This window comes from Oncorhynchus nerka, linkage group LG16 (genome assembly GCF_034236695.1).
Source record: "Oncorhynchus nerka isolate Pitt River linkage group LG16, Oner_Uvic_2.0, whole genome shotgun sequence".
Lineage (NCBI taxonomy): Eukaryota > Metazoa > Chordata > Actinopteri > Salmoniformes > Salmonidae > Oncorhynchus > Oncorhynchus nerka.
In genome coordinates this window covers 48,959,514-48,978,315 of record NC_088411.1, presented here as the reverse complement: position 1 = coordinate 48,978,315, position 18,802 = coordinate 48,959,514, and the positions used below count along the sequence as shown (strand labels likewise).

Sequence of the window (18,802 nt, the reverse complement as noted above, 5' to 3'; positions counted from 1 at the left end):
ACTCCATGAACTTACTGAAAACACTGCAATGTAATGACACTGAGAATAAGATTAAAAGGTAACAACAAGTTACCATGTTTATGTTGGTACCAAGTATTCGGACAAAAAACAAGCAGCTCTAAGGAGATAATTCATGACACAGGATATGATGAGATTTAATTACGTGTTGAACATTGTTGTTATGGGATGGATCAGATATGAAATAATATCATATCATTCTTGATCCCCTTTTCTTTTATTGGCCTTCTTTTCTATATATACACACACAAAACCAGGGGCCAAGAAAAGAAAAGTTAGTAGTATATATATATATATATACATACTGCTAACTTTTCTTTTCTTATATATACAGTGCCTTGCGAAAGTATTCGGCCCCCTTGAACTTTGCGACCTTTTGCCACATTTCAGGCTTCAAACATAAAGATATAAAACTGTATTTTTTTGTGAAGAATCAACAACAAGTGGGACACAATCATGAAGTGGAACGACATTTATTGGATATTTCAAACTTTTTTAACAAATCAAAAACTGAAAAATTGGGCGTGCAAAATTATTCGGCCCCCTTAAGTTAATACTTTGTAGCGCCACCTTTTGCTGCGATTACAGCTGTAAATCGCTTGGGGTATGTCTCTATCAGTTTTGCACATCGAGAGACTGACATTTTTTCCCATTCCTCCTTGCAGACTATGCGGTTTATTATTATGATATTTATTATTATTACGTGTACTTTCTGTTATTTCTCTATTATCTTTCTCTCTGCTTTTGTTGAAAAGGAACTGGTCACTAAGCATGTCACTGTTAGTCTACACCTGTGGTTTAAAAAGCATGTGACAAATGAAATGTAATTTGAGTTTGAACCTACCCATCAAACTGGTGGTGTTGATTGGAAGGGCCCGTGACTGGGCGACAGCCAACTGGTCAATTGCATTTTGTTCTAAAGAAAGGACAATGCACTTTACAAACACAAGGACTCTACTTGTTGAAGTATTGTTCAAGTATTATTAAATACACCTTTTCACATAACACACACGCCCTGTCGTTGTTGATGAAGCCATCTGTGTTATCAGTATAGTGACTCAGGTCACTATCAGAGGCCTCGTGTCGGTGTGTCCTTTTCATAGGAGTCAAGGAAGACTAACACACTTTCATTCTGAGGTATAGCCTGACAAGCTTATGAAAATAGCAAGTGAACAGTGAATTAAATTATATTTTTTGGAGGACCATTGCGATCACATTTCTGAACATTTGTGATACCTAACTCTGCTTCTTCTGGTAGGTCCCAGCGCCCATGACCAGGGGGATTAGTCTGGCACACAACTGTACACTTTGTCTAACAGATAAACAGGGTCAACGATTGTCATCATCCCTCAGTTATAAACATAGCATGAGAAATAACGTAATCTGGTTTGGAAGCTAATTCTATGCTTTCCAGATGTAGACTGATTGGCTCCAGATTGGATTAGAGTCAGGCCGGTGATGCCGTTACCCTATTGAGTTTGTTGCTGCTAGTTAGTACACTGTTGTAGTCAGACATGACATAGCTAGTACCACAGCTGCATCAGATATTTATTTGTGCCCTGGACATGCATTGACCCTCGGAGGCAAACGTGACTGTTTCGTCTAGATGACACTAATTTAGAGTGGCAAATACGATGACATCGCTAAAGTTGGCAAATCATTAGTAGGAAACAGCTTTGCCATATAATGATGTCGGTAAATTTAATTTAAGAGAGATGGCAATGTTGCCATTACTGTTAATAGCAAAGTTAGTAAAAAAATATCTAGCAATGCGAATGTTCCTCAGCTAAAATATGGTGGTCGGTGGTCCACTCAATCTTAGTTAAGTTATATTGTATCTAAAGTCGTCTGGCGGGATCACAATCAATTATTTGTTGTTTTAAAAAATGGTATATTGTTTACAAGGCCGTCATTGTAAGTAAGAATTTGTTCTTAAACTGACTTGCATATCTACATAATATATATATATATATATATATATATGCCAAATCTGAATTTGACTGAGGTTTACTAGTTTGTAGCTAGCTATCTAACGTGTCGTCAGCTGTGCATGCGATGCTAGTGATAATGAGGATTAAAATATAACCAGCAGTCTATAGTCTAGCTACCGGAATACTCACCACCAATAAACTCCACAGCCACCTATTCCACATGATACTGCCCTTCCAAACCAGTTGGCCGTGCATCCTGTTGGAAGCATAGCATGGCCAATCCGTACTGGGATATCAGTGTAAAATGGATGTGATCCTTTGAATGGGTTGGGGGCGATCATAGAGATAGATGCCTTCTGTGCCATTATAGGGGCTTTGACAGCACGGTCAGCACTATTGAGAAAATCTCAATTATGATGTAGTCAATTTTGACTCCATGACTCAAACAGGGTCACAATGAAGGTGTCCCACCCAGTTGACTACATTGAAATGGTGGACGTCCTCAGTGGCGCTGGCCCTTGCTCAAACGGCTTTTTGGCCACTGTCCTTCACTATGGTGGCGATGGCACAACAGAGCCCTGTTCAATGAAGAGAAGCAAAGTCCACGTCGGGGAGATTTGCACTTGGAGTTTGGCAAAATTGGGGCATGATTTGTTCAGTTACTCGTTGTGCCGCAGTGAGGTGCCAAACTCAGTTTTAGACAAGACTGACTTCATGACCAAAATTATCCTATTTCCAGTTTGTACTCAATTTTGCCACTAGAATAAATGTTTCTGACTCATATCAATGCCTCAAAGGGAGTGGGTTTGTTTCATTTAGTTGCTCTTTAATTCAACCAGTTGTCTTTCCAAGTATATTAAAATTGTGCTGTTTCCTTTTGCATCTGTCTTACGAGGGACATGAACTCCTCTATTTGGACCCTTCATTCAAATAAAACCTAAGAGTATAATCACATTTCCCAAGGACTGACTGTGGTTTTTCAGACCGGACTGACAGGACTGTTTGTAGGTTCATCTGAACGCGGTCATTATGACTCAACAATCGCCCTTGGACTCCAAAAGCAAGCCACCTAAAGACAGTATGAAGAGAGCCACCTAAAGACAGTATGAAGAGAGCCACCTAAAGACAGTATGAAGAGAGCCACCTAAAGACAGTATGAAGAGAGCCACCTAAAGACAGTATGAAGAGAGCCACCTAAAGACAGTATGAAGAGAGCCACCTAAAGACAGTATGAAGAGAGCCACCTAAAGACAGTATGAAGAGAGCCACCTAAAGACAGTATGAAGAGAGCCACCTAAAGACAGAATGAAGAGAGATACATCTTGTGATTTATATTAGTCATTTTAATCCAGGCTTTTGATTGGCGGCAGACCAATTAATTCATACCTTTCTCTTTTGAGTAAATCTTCTGTTTTTTATATTCTCTCTCAGTACATTGGAGTTTATAGCCATGTTATTTTCTGTAATGACTCTTCTGGAGGACGAAGTTGGACGAAGTTGGAAATGTAACCAACTCTACACGGCTTCATTAAGAAAGGAGGCTACTTTAAACAGGGTTCCATTGTCAATCCCCTGCCGGAAATGATTTCAGTAGGTGTTGAAACATGTTCCCGGTTCTTGTTCCCTTTCTCAGTCACTTTCCTTACGTACGTACTGTATGTGTGTGTTTATCTGCCCCTTGAAAGGAACACAGTAAAAACTCCTTTCACCCCTGTGTGTCCTGACTGAGTATTATTCTCCTTCTTGAGGATGATGTTCATCTCTCCATTACTAGTGGTTATCCCACTGGCTGGTGGAAAACGGATCCGTCCAGCTTGAGGCTCGGTGCCACCATCTCCCTCACCCCTCCCTCAGCATGCCTCAGCATGCCTCAGCCCAGACATTCCTTTCTGGCTGCCTTCATCTGTGTGGGGCTTTCCTGTCTAAGGGCTGGCACAGGGCTGAGGCAGGACTGGCACAGGGTCAGGGCTGAAGCAGGGCTGAGGCAGGGTCAGGGCTGAGGCAGTGTCAGGTCTGAGGCAGGGCTGAGGCAGGGTCAGGGCTGAGGCAGGGCTGAGGCAGGGTCAGGGCTGAGGCAGGGTCAGGGCTGAGGCAGGGTCAGTGTCAGGGTTGAGGCAGGGTCAGGGTCAGGGTTGAGGCAGGGTCAGGGCTGAGAAAGGGATGATGTTCATATCTCCATTACTAGTGGTTATCCCACTGGCTGGTGGAAAACGGATCCGTCCAGCTTGAGGCTCGATGCCACCGTCTCCCTCACCCCTCCCTCAGCATGCCTCAGCATGCTTCAGCCCAGACATTCCTTTTTTGGCTGTCTTCCTCTGTGTCTAAGGGCTGACACAGGGCTAAGGCAGGGCTGGCACAGGGCTGAGGCAGGGCTGGCACAGGGCTGAGGCAGGGCTGGCACAGAGCTGATGCAGGAATGGCATAGGGCTGAGGCAGGGCTGACACAGGGCTAAGGCAGGGCTGGCACAGGGCTGAGGCAGGGCTGGCACAGGGCTGAGGCAGGAATGGCATAGGGCTGAGGCAGGAATGGCACAGGGCTGAGGCAGGGCTGGCACAGGGCTGAGGCAGGGCTGGCACAGAGCTGAGGCAGGAATGGCATAGGGCTGAGGCAGGAATGGCACAGGGCTGAGGCAGGGCTGGCACAGGGCTGAGGCAGGGCTGGCACAGGGCTGAGGCAGGGCTGGCACAGAGCTGAGGCAGGGCTGGCACAGGGCTGAGGCAGGGCTGGCACAGGGCTGAGGCAGGGCTGGCACAGAGCTGAGGCAGGAATGGCATAGGGCTGAGGCAGGGCTGGCACAGAGCTGAGGCAGGAATGGCATAGGGCTGAGGCAGGAATGGCACAGGGCTGAGGCAGGAATGGCATAGGGCTGAGGCAGGGCTGGCACAGAGCTGAGGCAGGAATGGCATAGGGCTGAGGCAGGGTCAGGGCTGAGGCAGGGTCAGGGCTGAGGCAGGGTCAGGGCTGAGGCAAGGTCAGGGCTGAGGCAGAGTCAGGGCTGAGGCAGGGTCAGGGTTAAGACAGGGCTGAGACAGGGTCAGGTCTGAGGCAGGGTCAGGGCTGAGACAGGGCTTGGGCAGGGCTGAGGCAGGGTCAGGGCTGAGACAGGGCTTGGGCAGGGCTGAGGCAGGGTCAGGGCTGAGGGCTGAGGCAGGGCTGAGGCAGGGTCAGGGCTGAGGCAAGGTCAGGGCTGAGTCAGGGTCAGGGCTGAGGCAGGGCTGAGGCAAGGTCAGGGTTGAGTCAGAGGCAGGGCTGAGGCAAAGAGAAATTTGAAGTTGTTTTAATGAGCAGGCTTTCTTTCATGATTTGTTTTATTTTGACTGGAGCAGATTGATGTGGAAACTGCCTGGAAATTCTTTCATTATGTTTTTTTCCAAATAGTAAACAAACATGCCCCATTCCACAGGTTCAGGCTTAAAGCGCGGGTTAATCCATGGTTTTCTTCTGAGCTGTCTTGTATTATTCACGACCGTAATCTAGCCTGGGCTAAAGCAAGGAAATCATGTTCTGATGCTGATTGGCTTATTTTTAGGCAGTTACGAAACAAGTGTTCTTTTTTCTTCTCAGGAAGGCCAAGTCTGAATATTTTATGTCTGTTACCACTGATAACCTGAATGACCCTAGAAAGTTTTGGAAGGCTATTAAGTCTGTCTGGTAACATTAATGTTAATGAATTACCGTCATGTGTTTTGAAGTGTTGCTGTATATGACAAAACTGAAATTCTGAATTGTATCGTCTGGTAGGCTGTTTGATTCAGTGTCCTTTGTCTCTGTACAACTCTGTGTGGATGAACCAGTGAAAGCTGGTCAAACTTTGAGCTTTTTGCTATTCTCAGTGCAGGTGGTACATAAAGCCCTGAAATCCTTAGATCAGAGAAAGCCTGCAGGTCCTGATCTTTTGGATCCCTGCTTTTTAAATCTGGCAGCTGATTTCATAGCTGAACCACTTACATCTCTGTTCAATCTAACCCTGGAATGTACGACGCTCTTGAAAAAGAGATGTTAAATCTCAATGAGCCCTTCCTGGTTAAATAAAGGTTAAATAAAATAAATGTAAAAACCCTGGATCAAAAAACGCACAAAACTGTAAGCGCAAACCACCACATTTAACCCCGGCCTCCAGACAATCACTGATTTTAAAGGGAAAGCCAGCTAATTCACGGAATCCGACGCATCACTGTTGGACAATTTAAAAACCATCTTGGCCTGCTTTGAGGAAAACAACACCAAGCCATTGACGTGGGCCCCCGCCCGTTCATGAGGACTGTGTGCTCTCTATCTCCGTGGCTGTTGTAAGACATGCAAGCGAGTTAGCCCTCGTAAATCTGCCAGCCCAGACGGCCTCCCAAGCCGCGTCCTCTGAGCATGTACATACCAGCTGGCTCAAGTGTTTTCAGACATATTCAATGTCTCCCTATCCCAGTCTGTCCCCACTTGCTTCAAGATGTCCACCATTATTCCTGTACCCAAGAAAGCGAAGGTAACTCAACTAAATGACTATCTCCCGATTACCTGACACCCTAGACCCGCTATAATTTGCATACCGCCCCAACAGATCGACAATCGCCATTACACTGCCCTATCATTTACATTTTACATTTAAGTCATTTAGCAGACGCTCTTATCCAGAGCGACTTACAAATTGGTGCATTCACCTTATGACATCCAGTGGAACAGCCACTTTACAATAGTGCATCTAAATCTTTTAAGGGGGGGGGTGAGAAGGATTACTTTATCCTATCCTAGGTATTCCTTAAAGAGGTGGGGTTTCAGGTGTCTCCGGAAGGTGGTGATTGACTCCGCTGTCCTGGCGTCGTGAGGGAGTTTGTTCCACCATTGGGGGGCCAGAGCAGCGAACAGTTTTGACTGGGCTGAGCGGGAACTGTACTTCCTCAGTGGTAGGGAGGCGAGCAGGCCAGAGGTGGATGAACGCAGTGCCCTTGTTTGGGTGTAGGGCCTGATCAGAGCCTGGAGGTACTGAGGTGCCGTTCCCCTCACAGCTCCGTAGGCAAGCACCATGGTCTTGTAGCGGATGCGAGCTTCCACTGGAAGCCAGTGGAGAGAGCGGAGGAGCGGGGTGACGTGAGAGAACTTGGGAAGGTTGAACACCAGACGGGCTGCGGCGTTCTGGATGAGTTGTAGGGGTTTAATGGCACAGGCAGGGAGCCCAGCCAACAGCGAGTTGCAGTAATCCAGACGGGAGATGACAAGTGCCTGGATTAGGACCTGCGCCGCTTCCTGTGTGAGGCAGGCCCTATCCCATCTAGGGCTGTTAACTCGCACTAGACTAAATTCTTTCTAGTTATTTATCATCCCATCGTATAGTACCTGTCTTCATCAAACTGAGAGAAGCTAGCTAACGAGGGTAATTAAGGCTAGACATTAATGTTACTGCACTTCTCACCATCTCACAGTTAGTAGAAATCCTAAATAAGAGCCTACCTGTTGGCTTTTTGTCAAAGCAGCCTTTCTTTCTCATTTCACTATTAATTATGTCATTTTAAATCCATCTTCCACTGATTAGATATCTCCTAACTTGCCACACAAGTGGAGCAGCAATGCAGATGTGTCTCTTGTGCTAGGATCAGAGCACATGCCTTTTTTTGTGACTTTTTCAAAATCATCAATATATGACCCCCCCGTCCTGAACCCCTCCCTGTGCATCTGGGTCCTTGACTTCCTGACAGGCAGATCCAAGGGGGTGAAGGTAGGCCACAACACCTGTGTCCCGCTGATACTTAACATTTGGCCCCACAGGGGCGCGTGCTCAGCTCCCTCCTGTGGGCCCTGTTCACCCATGACTGCGTGGCTACGCATGTCTCCAACTCTATCGTCAAGTTTGCAGTGGGGTCGGCCCGTTAGAGTTTACCAACAACGACGAGAAGAGATGTGAGAGTGGTGCCAGGAAAATATTCTCTCCCTGTATTATTAAGGCCACAGTCTTGTTTCCCAGAATTATTGTACAGTGTTGTTTCCCAGTCTTGTTTCCCAGACTTGTTTTACAGCTTTGTTTCCCAGACTTATTTTACAGCTTTGTTTCCCAGACTTATTTTACAGCTTTGTTTCCCAGCCTGGTTTCCCAGTCTTATTTTACAGCTTTGTTTCCCAGCCTGGTTTCCCAGTCTTATTTTACAGCTTTGTTTCCCAGACTCGTTTTACAGCTTTGTTTCCCAGCCTGGTTTCCCAGCCATGTTTCCCAGCCTTGTTTCCCAGCCTGGTTTCCCAGCCATGTTTCCCAGCCTTGTTTCCCAGCATTAATCATTCTTCCAGCTTGTTTTAAAAAGGTAAAAAGGGAAAGGCAGCTCCACAGATCCAGCGATCTGTTATGGGAATGTTAGAATGTCAGCTTTCTGTGGGAAAGAACCCAGTTTGTGTCACAGAACAATCTCTTTTTCCTAAATGGCACCCTCGTTCCCTACATAGTGTGTTACTTTTGACCAGAGCCAATAGCACTCCGCAGGGATCCATTTGGAACACAATCTGTCATCAGCCAGACAGACAGAGCTCAGCCAGCCAGTGTGTCCTACGGTTACGGTATAGTATAGGCTGCCTGCCAATCACACTCTGAGTCCAGAATGAACTAGCAAATTGGGAACGGAGCATTATGCTATGATAAGGATTATGATAACTCTAGGGAGAAGTGACAACCGGGGGAATATTTAGAGCTTTGATAGGCCAGCAGGGTGTAAAGCATTTTACAAAGACCTCGATTTTCCTCCTTAAATGTATTTATTGACGGGAAAAAAGGTAGAAAAAAACAGGGGAAAGTTTCCTTATGAAACTCCATTTTCCATCACGCAGATATTTCTATTACCGGATGTTGCATTTCACATTCAGCCAATCAGGTTGCAGCAATAATTTACTGTGAAACTATCAAAACAGAGATGAAAAACAGACTGCAGCAACATGATTGGATGAAAGCAATGTGCAACATCTGGGACTAGCATTAGCTAAATCGAGTTAAGGTGTAAACTGACGTCTTTGCAGGCTGAATGGAGAATATTTTATGTACCAACCAGTCCACAGGGGATGTGAGTTTATAAGCTAGACGGCTGCATAGATTCCCTTTGGCTGGTAAGATGAAATGACTCAAAATCGCTATCTGCCGGCCTTTGGGCTTGGTATTTGGTATGACCATATAGCTGACAAAGTCTTACCTTTAGCTAATTCATTCACATTATTACAGGAACATAAACTCACAACAAGATCATTATTTACAAGTTGATGGCGAGTTAATTACAGAAAATAGTTTACAGTTGTGAGTGTGATGAAATAAAAGCGGGGCATTCTCCCGGATAATTTTTGAACTTGGACACTGTCTCGTTGGCCTAACGTTAAATCCTAATTTGACTTTGGTGCAAGTCATGTTGTTCTTCACATTACCTTCTCTTGTAAACACACACTATATCAAATAAATCAACATTTATTTGGTACATGAACAGGATACAGAATAAACGATAAAGTGAAATGGTTCTCTTGCATATGGAGTCTTTTGTTCAGACATGTAGCTAGCTAGCTAAATTTACATTTACATTTAAGTCATTTAGCAGACGCTCTATGAACCATAATCCCAACTCATAACGTTACTATACTGCACCTACAAGTAGCTAAAGCTAACCACCAACTAGGTTCAATGTTAGCTAGCCAGCTAACATTAGGCTATAACTAGCAAAGAAAATGGCTCTGAGATATCAATAATACTACAACACAGATCATACACATTAGCTAGAGAGCCAGCTAGCTAACAGTACGCTTTAATTTGCAATGAAAATGACTTTCTTACACAATTAGAAATGTATAATATCTGAAAATGTAGCTAGCTAGATTTTTCTACCCGTATACATGCTTCCCACTCTCTGTCACGGATGCCATGGTTGCCCTTAGTTTGAAGATGTAATCCGGAGACAGCAGTTTTGTACAACAGCCTTATATTTTCTCTTTTTGACTCTCTCCGCATTTGCAATCAAATGCCTGAATTTACTCCATCTCCTTCATACTCTGCTTCTTTTTAAAAACTCTGTTCTCCAGAAAGTGTAGAGTCTTAGCAACACTTCTGCAGTTCTTCATGATATCTCTGAAAAAAAGAGACGGATTACCTAAAAGATGATGACAATGCCCCCATCCACAGGGCACGATTGATCACTGAATGGTTTGATGAAAACGATGTCAACCATATGCCATGGCCATCTCACTCACCAGATCTCAACCCAATTGAATACATATGGAAGATTCTGAAACGGTGCCTGAGACAGCGTTTTCCTTCATCATCAACAAAATACCAAATTGTGGAATTTATTTTGTGGAAGAACGGTGTCGCATCCCTCCAATAGAGTTCCACATACATGTAGAATCTATGCCAAGATGCATTCTGTCTCGTGGTGGCCCTGCTTCTTATTAAGATACTTGGGTAATGTTGGTGTTTCCTTTGTTTTGGCAGTTACCTGTAGTACACACTAGCTAGCTGGCTAGTACACAAACAGTGACAAGAAAAGGTACGAACCCTTTGGAATGACCTGGATTTCTGCATACGTTGATCATAAAATGTGATCTGAACTTCATCTAGGTCACAACAATAGACCAACATAGTCTGCTTAAACTAACAACGCACAAACAATTATATGTTTTCATGTCTTTATTGAACACACCATGTACACATTCAGAGTGCAGTGCTAGAAAAGTATGTGAAACCTTGGATTTTATAACTGGTTGACCCTCCTTTGGCAGCAATAACCTCAACCAAATGTTTTCTGTAGTTGCGGATCAGACCTGCACAACGGTCAGGAAGAATTTTGGACCGTTCCTCTTTACAAAACTGTTTCAGTTTAGCAATATTCTTGGGATGTCTGGTGTGAACTGCTCTCTTGTGGTCATGCCACTATCTCAATTGGGTTGAGGTCAGGACTCTGACTGGGCCACTCCAGAAGGTTTATTTTCTTCAGTTGAAGCCATTCTGTTGTTGATTTACTTCTGTGTTTTGGGTCGTTGTCCTGTTGCATCACCCAACTTCTGTTGAGCTTCAAGTGGAGGACTGATTGCCTAACATTATTCTGCAAAATGTCTTGATAAACTTGGGAATTAATTTTCTTGTTGATGATAGCAAGCTGTCCAGGCTCTGAGGCAGCAAAGCAGCCCCAAACCATGGTGCTCCCTTCACCATACTTTACAGTTGGGATGAGGTTTTGATGTTGGTGTGCTGTGCTGTGCCTTTTTTCTCCACACATAGCATTGTGTGTTCCTTCCAAACAACTCAACTGTAGTTTCATCTGTCCAGTAGAGCTGTGGAACATCCAGGTGCACTTTTGCAAACTTCAGACGTGCAGCATTGTGGCTTTTTCCCTGGTGTCCTCCCATGAACACCATTCTTGTTTAGTGTTTTACGTATCGTAGACTCGTCAACAGAGATGTTAGCATGTTCCGAGCATGTACAGATTTCTGTATGTCTTTAGCTGACACTCTAGGATTCTTCTTAACCTCATTGAGCATTCTTTGCTGTGCTCTTGTGGTCACCTTTGCAGGACGGCCACTCAGGGAGAGTAGCAACAGTGCTGAAATTTCTCCATTTATAGACAATTTGTCTTACTGTGGACTCATGAACATCAAAGGCTTTTAGAGATAATTTTGTAACTCTTTCCAGCTTTATGCAAGTCAACAATTCTTAATCTTAGGTCTTCTGAGATCTCTTTTGTTCGAGGCATGGTTCACATCAGAAAATGCTTCTTGTGACTAGCAAACTCAAATTTTGTGAGTGTTTTTTATAAGGCAGGGCAGCTCTACCCAACATCTCTAACCTCGTCTCCTTGATTGGACTCCAGATCAGCTGACTCCTGACTCCAATTAGCTTTTGGAGAAGTCATTAGCCTAGGGGTTCACATGCTTTTTCCAACCTATACAGTGAATGTTTAATTATGTATTCAATATAGACAGGAAAAATACAATCATTTGTGTGTTATTAGTTTAACCACACTATGTTTGTGTATTGTTGTAATTTAGATGAAGATCAGATGACCACTTCATGCAGAAATCCAGGTATATCCAAAGGGTTCACATACTTTTTCTTGCCACTGTATTGACTGGAGCCAGACCCTATTGAACCCAACTGTTTCTTGGCACTACTTGGGACACCTCACACACATCCTCCAGTCTAGGGTCAGCAGATAGACCATACTCACTGGCTGGGCTGTGGGACAGTGAACGTGCATTGATAAAATCGAATGAAATTGTTAACAGGCATTACCCAGAGAATGTGAGGATTGTGGTGAACAACTCCCTTCTACCAGCCAATGAGCATCCAGGATCCAAACAACCCATTTATTACTGGGGATAATCACCATTTAGAGAGTTGTTTTTTAAATATGTTAATGGAGCATTAAAACGGCTACCATATCATTTAGTTTCATGTAAACACATTATAACGCAGAAACCTCAATGCCCCAACTTTCTAAATGTTTGTCTCTGTCCTAGAGAGAACATAACCAGATAGAGTTAACCTCTAGAGAGAGAAGGGAAACACTTTACTCAAAATGCACAGAGAGAGTTAACCTCTAGAGAGAGAAGGGAAACACTTTACTCAAAATGCACAGAGAGAGTTAACCTCTAGAGAGAGAAGGGAAACACTTTACTCAAAATGCACAGAGAGAGTAAACCTCTAGAGAGAGAAGGGAAACACTTTACTCAAAATGCACAGAGAGAGTAAACCTCTAGAGTGAGAAGGGAAACACTTTACTCAAAATGCACAGAGAGAGTTAACCTCTAGAGAGAGAAGGGAAACACTTTACTCAAAATGCACAGAGAGAGTTAACCTCTAGAGAGAGAAGGGAAACACTTTACTCAAAATGCACAGAGAGAGTTAACCTCTAGAGAGAGAAGGGAAACACTTTACTCAAAATGCACAGAGAGAGTAAACCTCTAGAGAGAGAAGGGAAACACTTTACTCAAAATGCACAGAGAGAGTTAACCTCTAGAGAGAGAAGGGAAACACTTTACTCAAAATGCACAGAGAGAGTAAACCTCTAGAGAGAGAAGGGAAACACTTTACTCAAAATGCACAGAGAGAGTTAACCTCTAGAGAGAGAAGGAAAACACTTTACTCAAAATGCACAGAGAGATTATTATTGAAGATGAACACGTCGCTCTGCAGCAGACGAGCATTATCCATTAGATCCAAGAATGACACAGCATTATCCATTAGATCCAAGAATGATACAGCATTATCCATTAGATCCAAGAATGATACAGCGTTATCCATTAGATCCAAGAATGATACAGCATTGTCCATTAGATCCAAGAATGATACAGCGTTATCCATTAGATCCAAGAATGATACAGCATTATCCATTAGATCCAAGAATGACACAGCGTCAGGGTTCATTAGATCCAAGAATGACACAGCATTATCCATTAGATCCAAGAATGACACAGCATTATCCATTAGATCCAAGAATGATACAGCATTATCCATTAGATCCAAGAATGATACAGCATTATCCATTAGATCCAAGAATGATACAGCATTATCCATTAGATCCAAGAATGATACAGCATTATCCATTAGATCCAAGAATGACACAGCGTCAGGGTTCATTAGATCCAAGAATGACACAGCATTATCCATTAGATCCAAGAATGATACAGCATTATCCATTAGATCCAAGAATGATACAGCATTATCCATTAGATCCAAGAATGACACAGTCAGGGTTGGTAGGATGTTAGTGTTCATGACTGATGTTGTCCTATTGTTGATGTGGTAGGACGTTAGGGTTCATGACTGATGTTGTCCTGTTGTTGATGTGGTAGGATATTATGGTTCATGACTGATGTTGTTGGTGTGGTAGGATGTTAGGGTTCATGACTGATGTTGTTGATGTGGTAGGATGTTATGGTTCATGACTGATGTTGTCCTGTTGTTGATGTGGTAGGATGTTATGGTTCATGACTGATGTTGTTGATGTGGTAGGATGTTATGGTTCATGACTGATGTTGTCCTGTTGTTGATGTGGTAGGATGTTATGGTTCATGACTGATGTTGTTGATGTGGTAGGATGTTATGGTTCATGACTGATGTTGTGCTGTTGTTGATGTGGTAGGATGTTATGGTTCATGGCTGATGTTGTTGATGTGGTAGGATGTTATGGTTCATGACTGATGTTGTTGATGTGGTAGGATGTTAGGGTTCATGGCTGATGTTGTTGATGTGGTAGGACGTTAGGGTTCATGGCTGATGTTGTCATGTTGTTGATGTGGTGGGATGTTATGGTTCATGACTGGTGTTGTTGATGTGGTAGGGTGTCAGGGTTCATGACTGATGTTGTTGATGAGGTAGGATGTTATTGTTCATGACTGATGTTGTCCTGTTGTTGATGTGGTAGGGTGTCAGGGTTCATGACTGATGTTGTTGATGTGGTAGGGTGTCAGGGTTCATGACTGATGTTGTTGATGAGGTAGGATGTTAGGGTTCATGACTGCTGTTGTTGATGTGGTAGGATGTTATGGTTCATGACTGATGTTGTCCTGTTGTTGATGTGGTAGGATGTTAGGGTTCATGGCTGATGTTGTCCTGTTGTTGATGTGGTAGGATGTTAGGGTTCATGACTGATGTTGTCCTGTTGTTGATGTGGTAGGATGTTATGGTTCGTGACTGATGTTGTTGGTGTGGTAGGATGTTAGGGTTCATGACTGATGTTGTCCTGTTGTTGATGTGGTAGGATGTTAGGGTTCATGATTGATGTTGTCCTGTTGTTGATGTGGTAGGATGTTATGGTTCATGACTGATGTTGTTGGTGTGGTAGGATGTTAGGGTTCATGACTGATGTTGTTGATGTGGTAGGATGTTATGGTTCATGATCTATGTTGTCCTGTTGTTGATGTGGTAGGATGTTAGGGTTCATGACTGATGTTTTCCTGTTGTTGATGTGGTAGGATGTTATGGTTCATGACTGATGTTGTTGGTGTGGTAGGATGTTAGGGTTCATGACTGATGTTGTTGATGTGGTAGGATGTTATGGTTCATGACTGATGTTGTCCTGTTGTTGATGTGGTAGGATGTTAGGGTTCATGACTGATGTTGTTGATGTGGTAGGATGTTAATGTTCATGACTGATGTTGTTGATGTGGTATGATGTTAGGGTTCATGACTGATGTTGTTGATGTGGTATGATGTTAGGGTTCATGACTGATGTTGTTGATGTGGTATGATGTTAGGGTTCATGACTGATGTTGTTGATGTGGTATGACGTTAGGGTTCATGACTGATGTTGTCCTGTTGTTGATGTGGTAGGACGTTAGGGTTCATGACTGATGTTGTTGATGTGGTAGGGTGTTAGGGTTCATGACTGGTGTTCTTCCCATAGCAACGATAAAAACATTCCCTAACCAGAAACCGTGGATTGATGGCAGCATTCGCGTGAAACTGAAAGCGCGAACCACTGCTTTTAATCATGGCAAGGTGTCTATCAACATGACCGAATACAAACAGTGCAGCTATTCCCTCCGCAAGGCTATTAAACAAGCTAAGCGTCAGTACAGAGACAAAGTAGAATCTCAATTCAACGGCTCAGACACAAGAGGCATGTGGCAGGGTCTACAGTCAATCACGGACTACAAGAAGAAACCCAGCCCAGTCACGGACCAGGATGTCTTGCTCCCAGGCAGACTAAATAACTTTTTTTCCCGCTTTGAGGACAATACAGTGCCACTGACACGGCCTGCAACGAAAACATGCGGTCTCTCCTTCACTGCAGCCGAGGTGAGTAAGACATTTAAACGTGTTAACCCTCGCAAGGCTGCAGGCCCAGACGGCATCCCCAGCCGCGCCCTCAGAGCCTGCGCAGACCAGCTGGCCGGTGTGTTTACGGACATATTCAATCAATCCCTATACCAGTCTGCTGTTCCCACATGCTTCAAGAGGGCCACCATTGTTCCTGTTCCCAAGAAAGCTAAGGTAACTGAGCTAAACGACTACCGCCCGTAGCACTCACTTCCGTCATCATGAAGTGCTTTGAGAGACTAGTCAAGGACCATATCACCTCCACCCTACCCGACACCCTAGACCCACTCCAATTTGCTTACCACCCAAATAGGTCCACAGACGATGCAATCTCAACCACACTGCACACTGCCCTAACCCACCTGGACAAGAGGAATACCTATGTGAGAATGCTGTTCATCGACTACAGCTCGGCATTCAACACCATAGTACCCTCCAAGCTCGTCATCAAGCTCGAGACCCTGGGTCTCGACCCCGCCCTGTGCAACTGGGTACTGGACTTCCTGACGGGCCGCCCCCAGGTGGTGAGGGTAGGCAACAACATCTCCTCCCCGCTGATCCTCAACACGGGGGCCCCACAAGGGTGCGTTCTGAGCCCTCTCCTGTACTCCCTGTTCACCCACAACTGCGTGGCCACGCACGCCTCCAACTCAATCATCAAGTTTGTGGACGACACAACAGTGGTAGGCTTGATTACCAACAACGACGAGACGGCCTACAGGGAGGAGGTGAGGGCCCTCGGAGTGTGGTGTCAGGAAAATAACCTCACACTCAACGTCAACAAAACTAAGGAGATGATTGTGGACTTCAGGAAACAGCAGAGGGAGCATCCCCCTATCCACATCGATGGAACAGTAGTGGAGAGGGTAGCAAGTTTTAAGTTCCTCGGCATACACATCACAGACAAACTGAATTGGTCCACTCACACTGACAGCGTCGTGAAGAAGGCGCAGCAGCGCCTCTTCAACCTCAGGAGGCTGAAGAAATTCGGCTTGTCACCAAAAGCACTCACAAACTTCTACAGATGCACAATCGAGAGCATCCTGGCGGGCTGTATCACCGCCTGGTACGGCAACTGCTCCGCCCTCAACCGTAAGGCTCTCCAGAGGGTAGTGAGGTCTGCACAACGCATCACCGGGGGCAAACTACCTGCCCTCCAGGACACCTACACCACCCGATGTTACAGGAAGGCCATAAAGATCATCAAGGACATCAACCACCCGAACCACTGCCTGTTCACCCCGCTATCATCCAGAAGGCGAGGTCAGTACAGGTGCATCAAAGCTGGGACCGAGAGACTGAAAAACAGCTTCTATGGCCATCAGACTGTTAAACAGCCACCACTAACATTGAGTCGCTGCTGCCAACACACTGTCATTGACACTGACCCAACTCCAGCCACTTTAATAATGGGAATTGATGGGAAATGATGTAAATATATCACTAGCCACTTTAAACAATGCTACCTTATATAATGTTACTTACCCTACATTATTCATCTCATATGCATACGTATATACTGTACTCTACATCATCGACTGCATCCTTATGTAATACATGTATCACTAGCCACTTTAACTATGCCACTTTGTTTACTTTGTCTACATACTCATCTCATATGTATATACTGTACTCGATACCATCTACTGTATGCTGCTCTGTACCATCACTCATTCATATATCCTTATGTACATATTCTTTATCCCCTTACACTGTGTATAAGACAGTACTTTTGGAATTGTTAGTTAGATTACTTGTTGGTTATCACTGCATTGTCGGAACTAGAAGCACAAGCATTTCGCTACACTCGCATTAACATCTGCTAACCAGGTGTATGTGACAAATAACATTTGATTTGATTTGATTTGATGACTGATGTTGTCATGTTGTTGATGTGGTAGGATGTTATGGTTCATGACTGATGTTGTCATGTTGTTGATGTGGTGGGATGTTAGGGTTCATGATTGATGTTGTCCTGTTGTTTCTAGAGAAAAGGAGGGGACTCTTTCTATTTCAGATCTGTCTAAGCCAGCACCCCATTATTAGTGATATGTGATACAGGGCAGGGTAAGTTTGGTTTCCCATACGTGATTTCATAGGGACTGCTTCCTTCTGTAGGCTTGGATCCAAACTAAATGTTTCACAAAGACACTAAATGAATGAATTAATTAATCAGTTTACATCCAAGCTATCTTTCTAAATCATGTAGCGCGTATCGTCAAGATCGCAGATTTGAGAGAAACAACAAATGTCGGTACATATAAGTGTCTTATATCTGCTGAAAGCTTCAATTATTGTTAATATAACTGCACTGTCCAATTTACAGTAGCCATTACTGCAAAAAAATGCCATGCTATTGTTTGAGGAGAGCTCCTATCAACAAAACATTTCTTTCTTCGTGATAGGTTTGATAAATTCACCTCTGAAGGTAAAATGTGTACTTAAATCAGAGCAAGATATCAGAATGTATCATCCAAAGGGTCCCAGAGATAACATGAAGTGTCGTTTTATTAGATAAAATCCTTTCATATCCTAAAAAGACCCATATAGCATGCACGATCGACTTTGTATTTCCACTCGTTCAATTTGCAAAAAAAGGAATCTGTAAAAATCTCACCCTAAACGTTGTTTCAACGAGTCAAATCACGTTCATATCTATTCCTCAGAGATCTTAGAAGGTAACCAGACTTCACAATAGCATTAGGGGTGTAGTATATCCTATAGGACACCATATCAGAGATCCTAGAAGGTAACCAGACTTCGCTATATCATTAGGGGTGTAGTATATCCTATAGGACACCATATCAGAGATCCTAGAATGTAACCAGACTTCGCTATATCATTAGGGGTGTAGTATATCCTATAGGACACCATATCAGAGATCCTAGAACGTAACAAGACTTCACTACATCATTAGGGGTGTAGTATATCCTATAGGACACCATATCAGAGATCCTAGAACGTAACCAGACTTCGCTATATCATTAGGGGTGTAGTATATCCTATAGGAGACCATATTTGGTCAGAGAGTGACGCCTTCATGGCAAGCCGATGACGCAGGCGGTCTTCACTTGAACCAATCGGGGTCAA

At 44.0% G+C, this 18,802-nt stretch overlaps 1 protein-coding gene across 1 annotated transcript; it reads right to left on the bottom strand.

Moving 5' to 3' along the window:
- Positions 1 to 4,220: 4,220 nt before the first annotated feature.
- Positions 4,221 to 4,856, bottom strand: LOC135561193 (nematocyst expressed protein 3-like). The gene has a single exon (XM_065002340.1). The coding sequence runs from the start codon at positions 4,854 to 4,856 to the stop codon at positions 4,221 to 4,223; it is 636 nt and encodes a 211-aa protein (XP_064858412.1).
- Between the last annotated feature and the right edge of the window lie 13,946 nt (positions 4,857 to 18,802).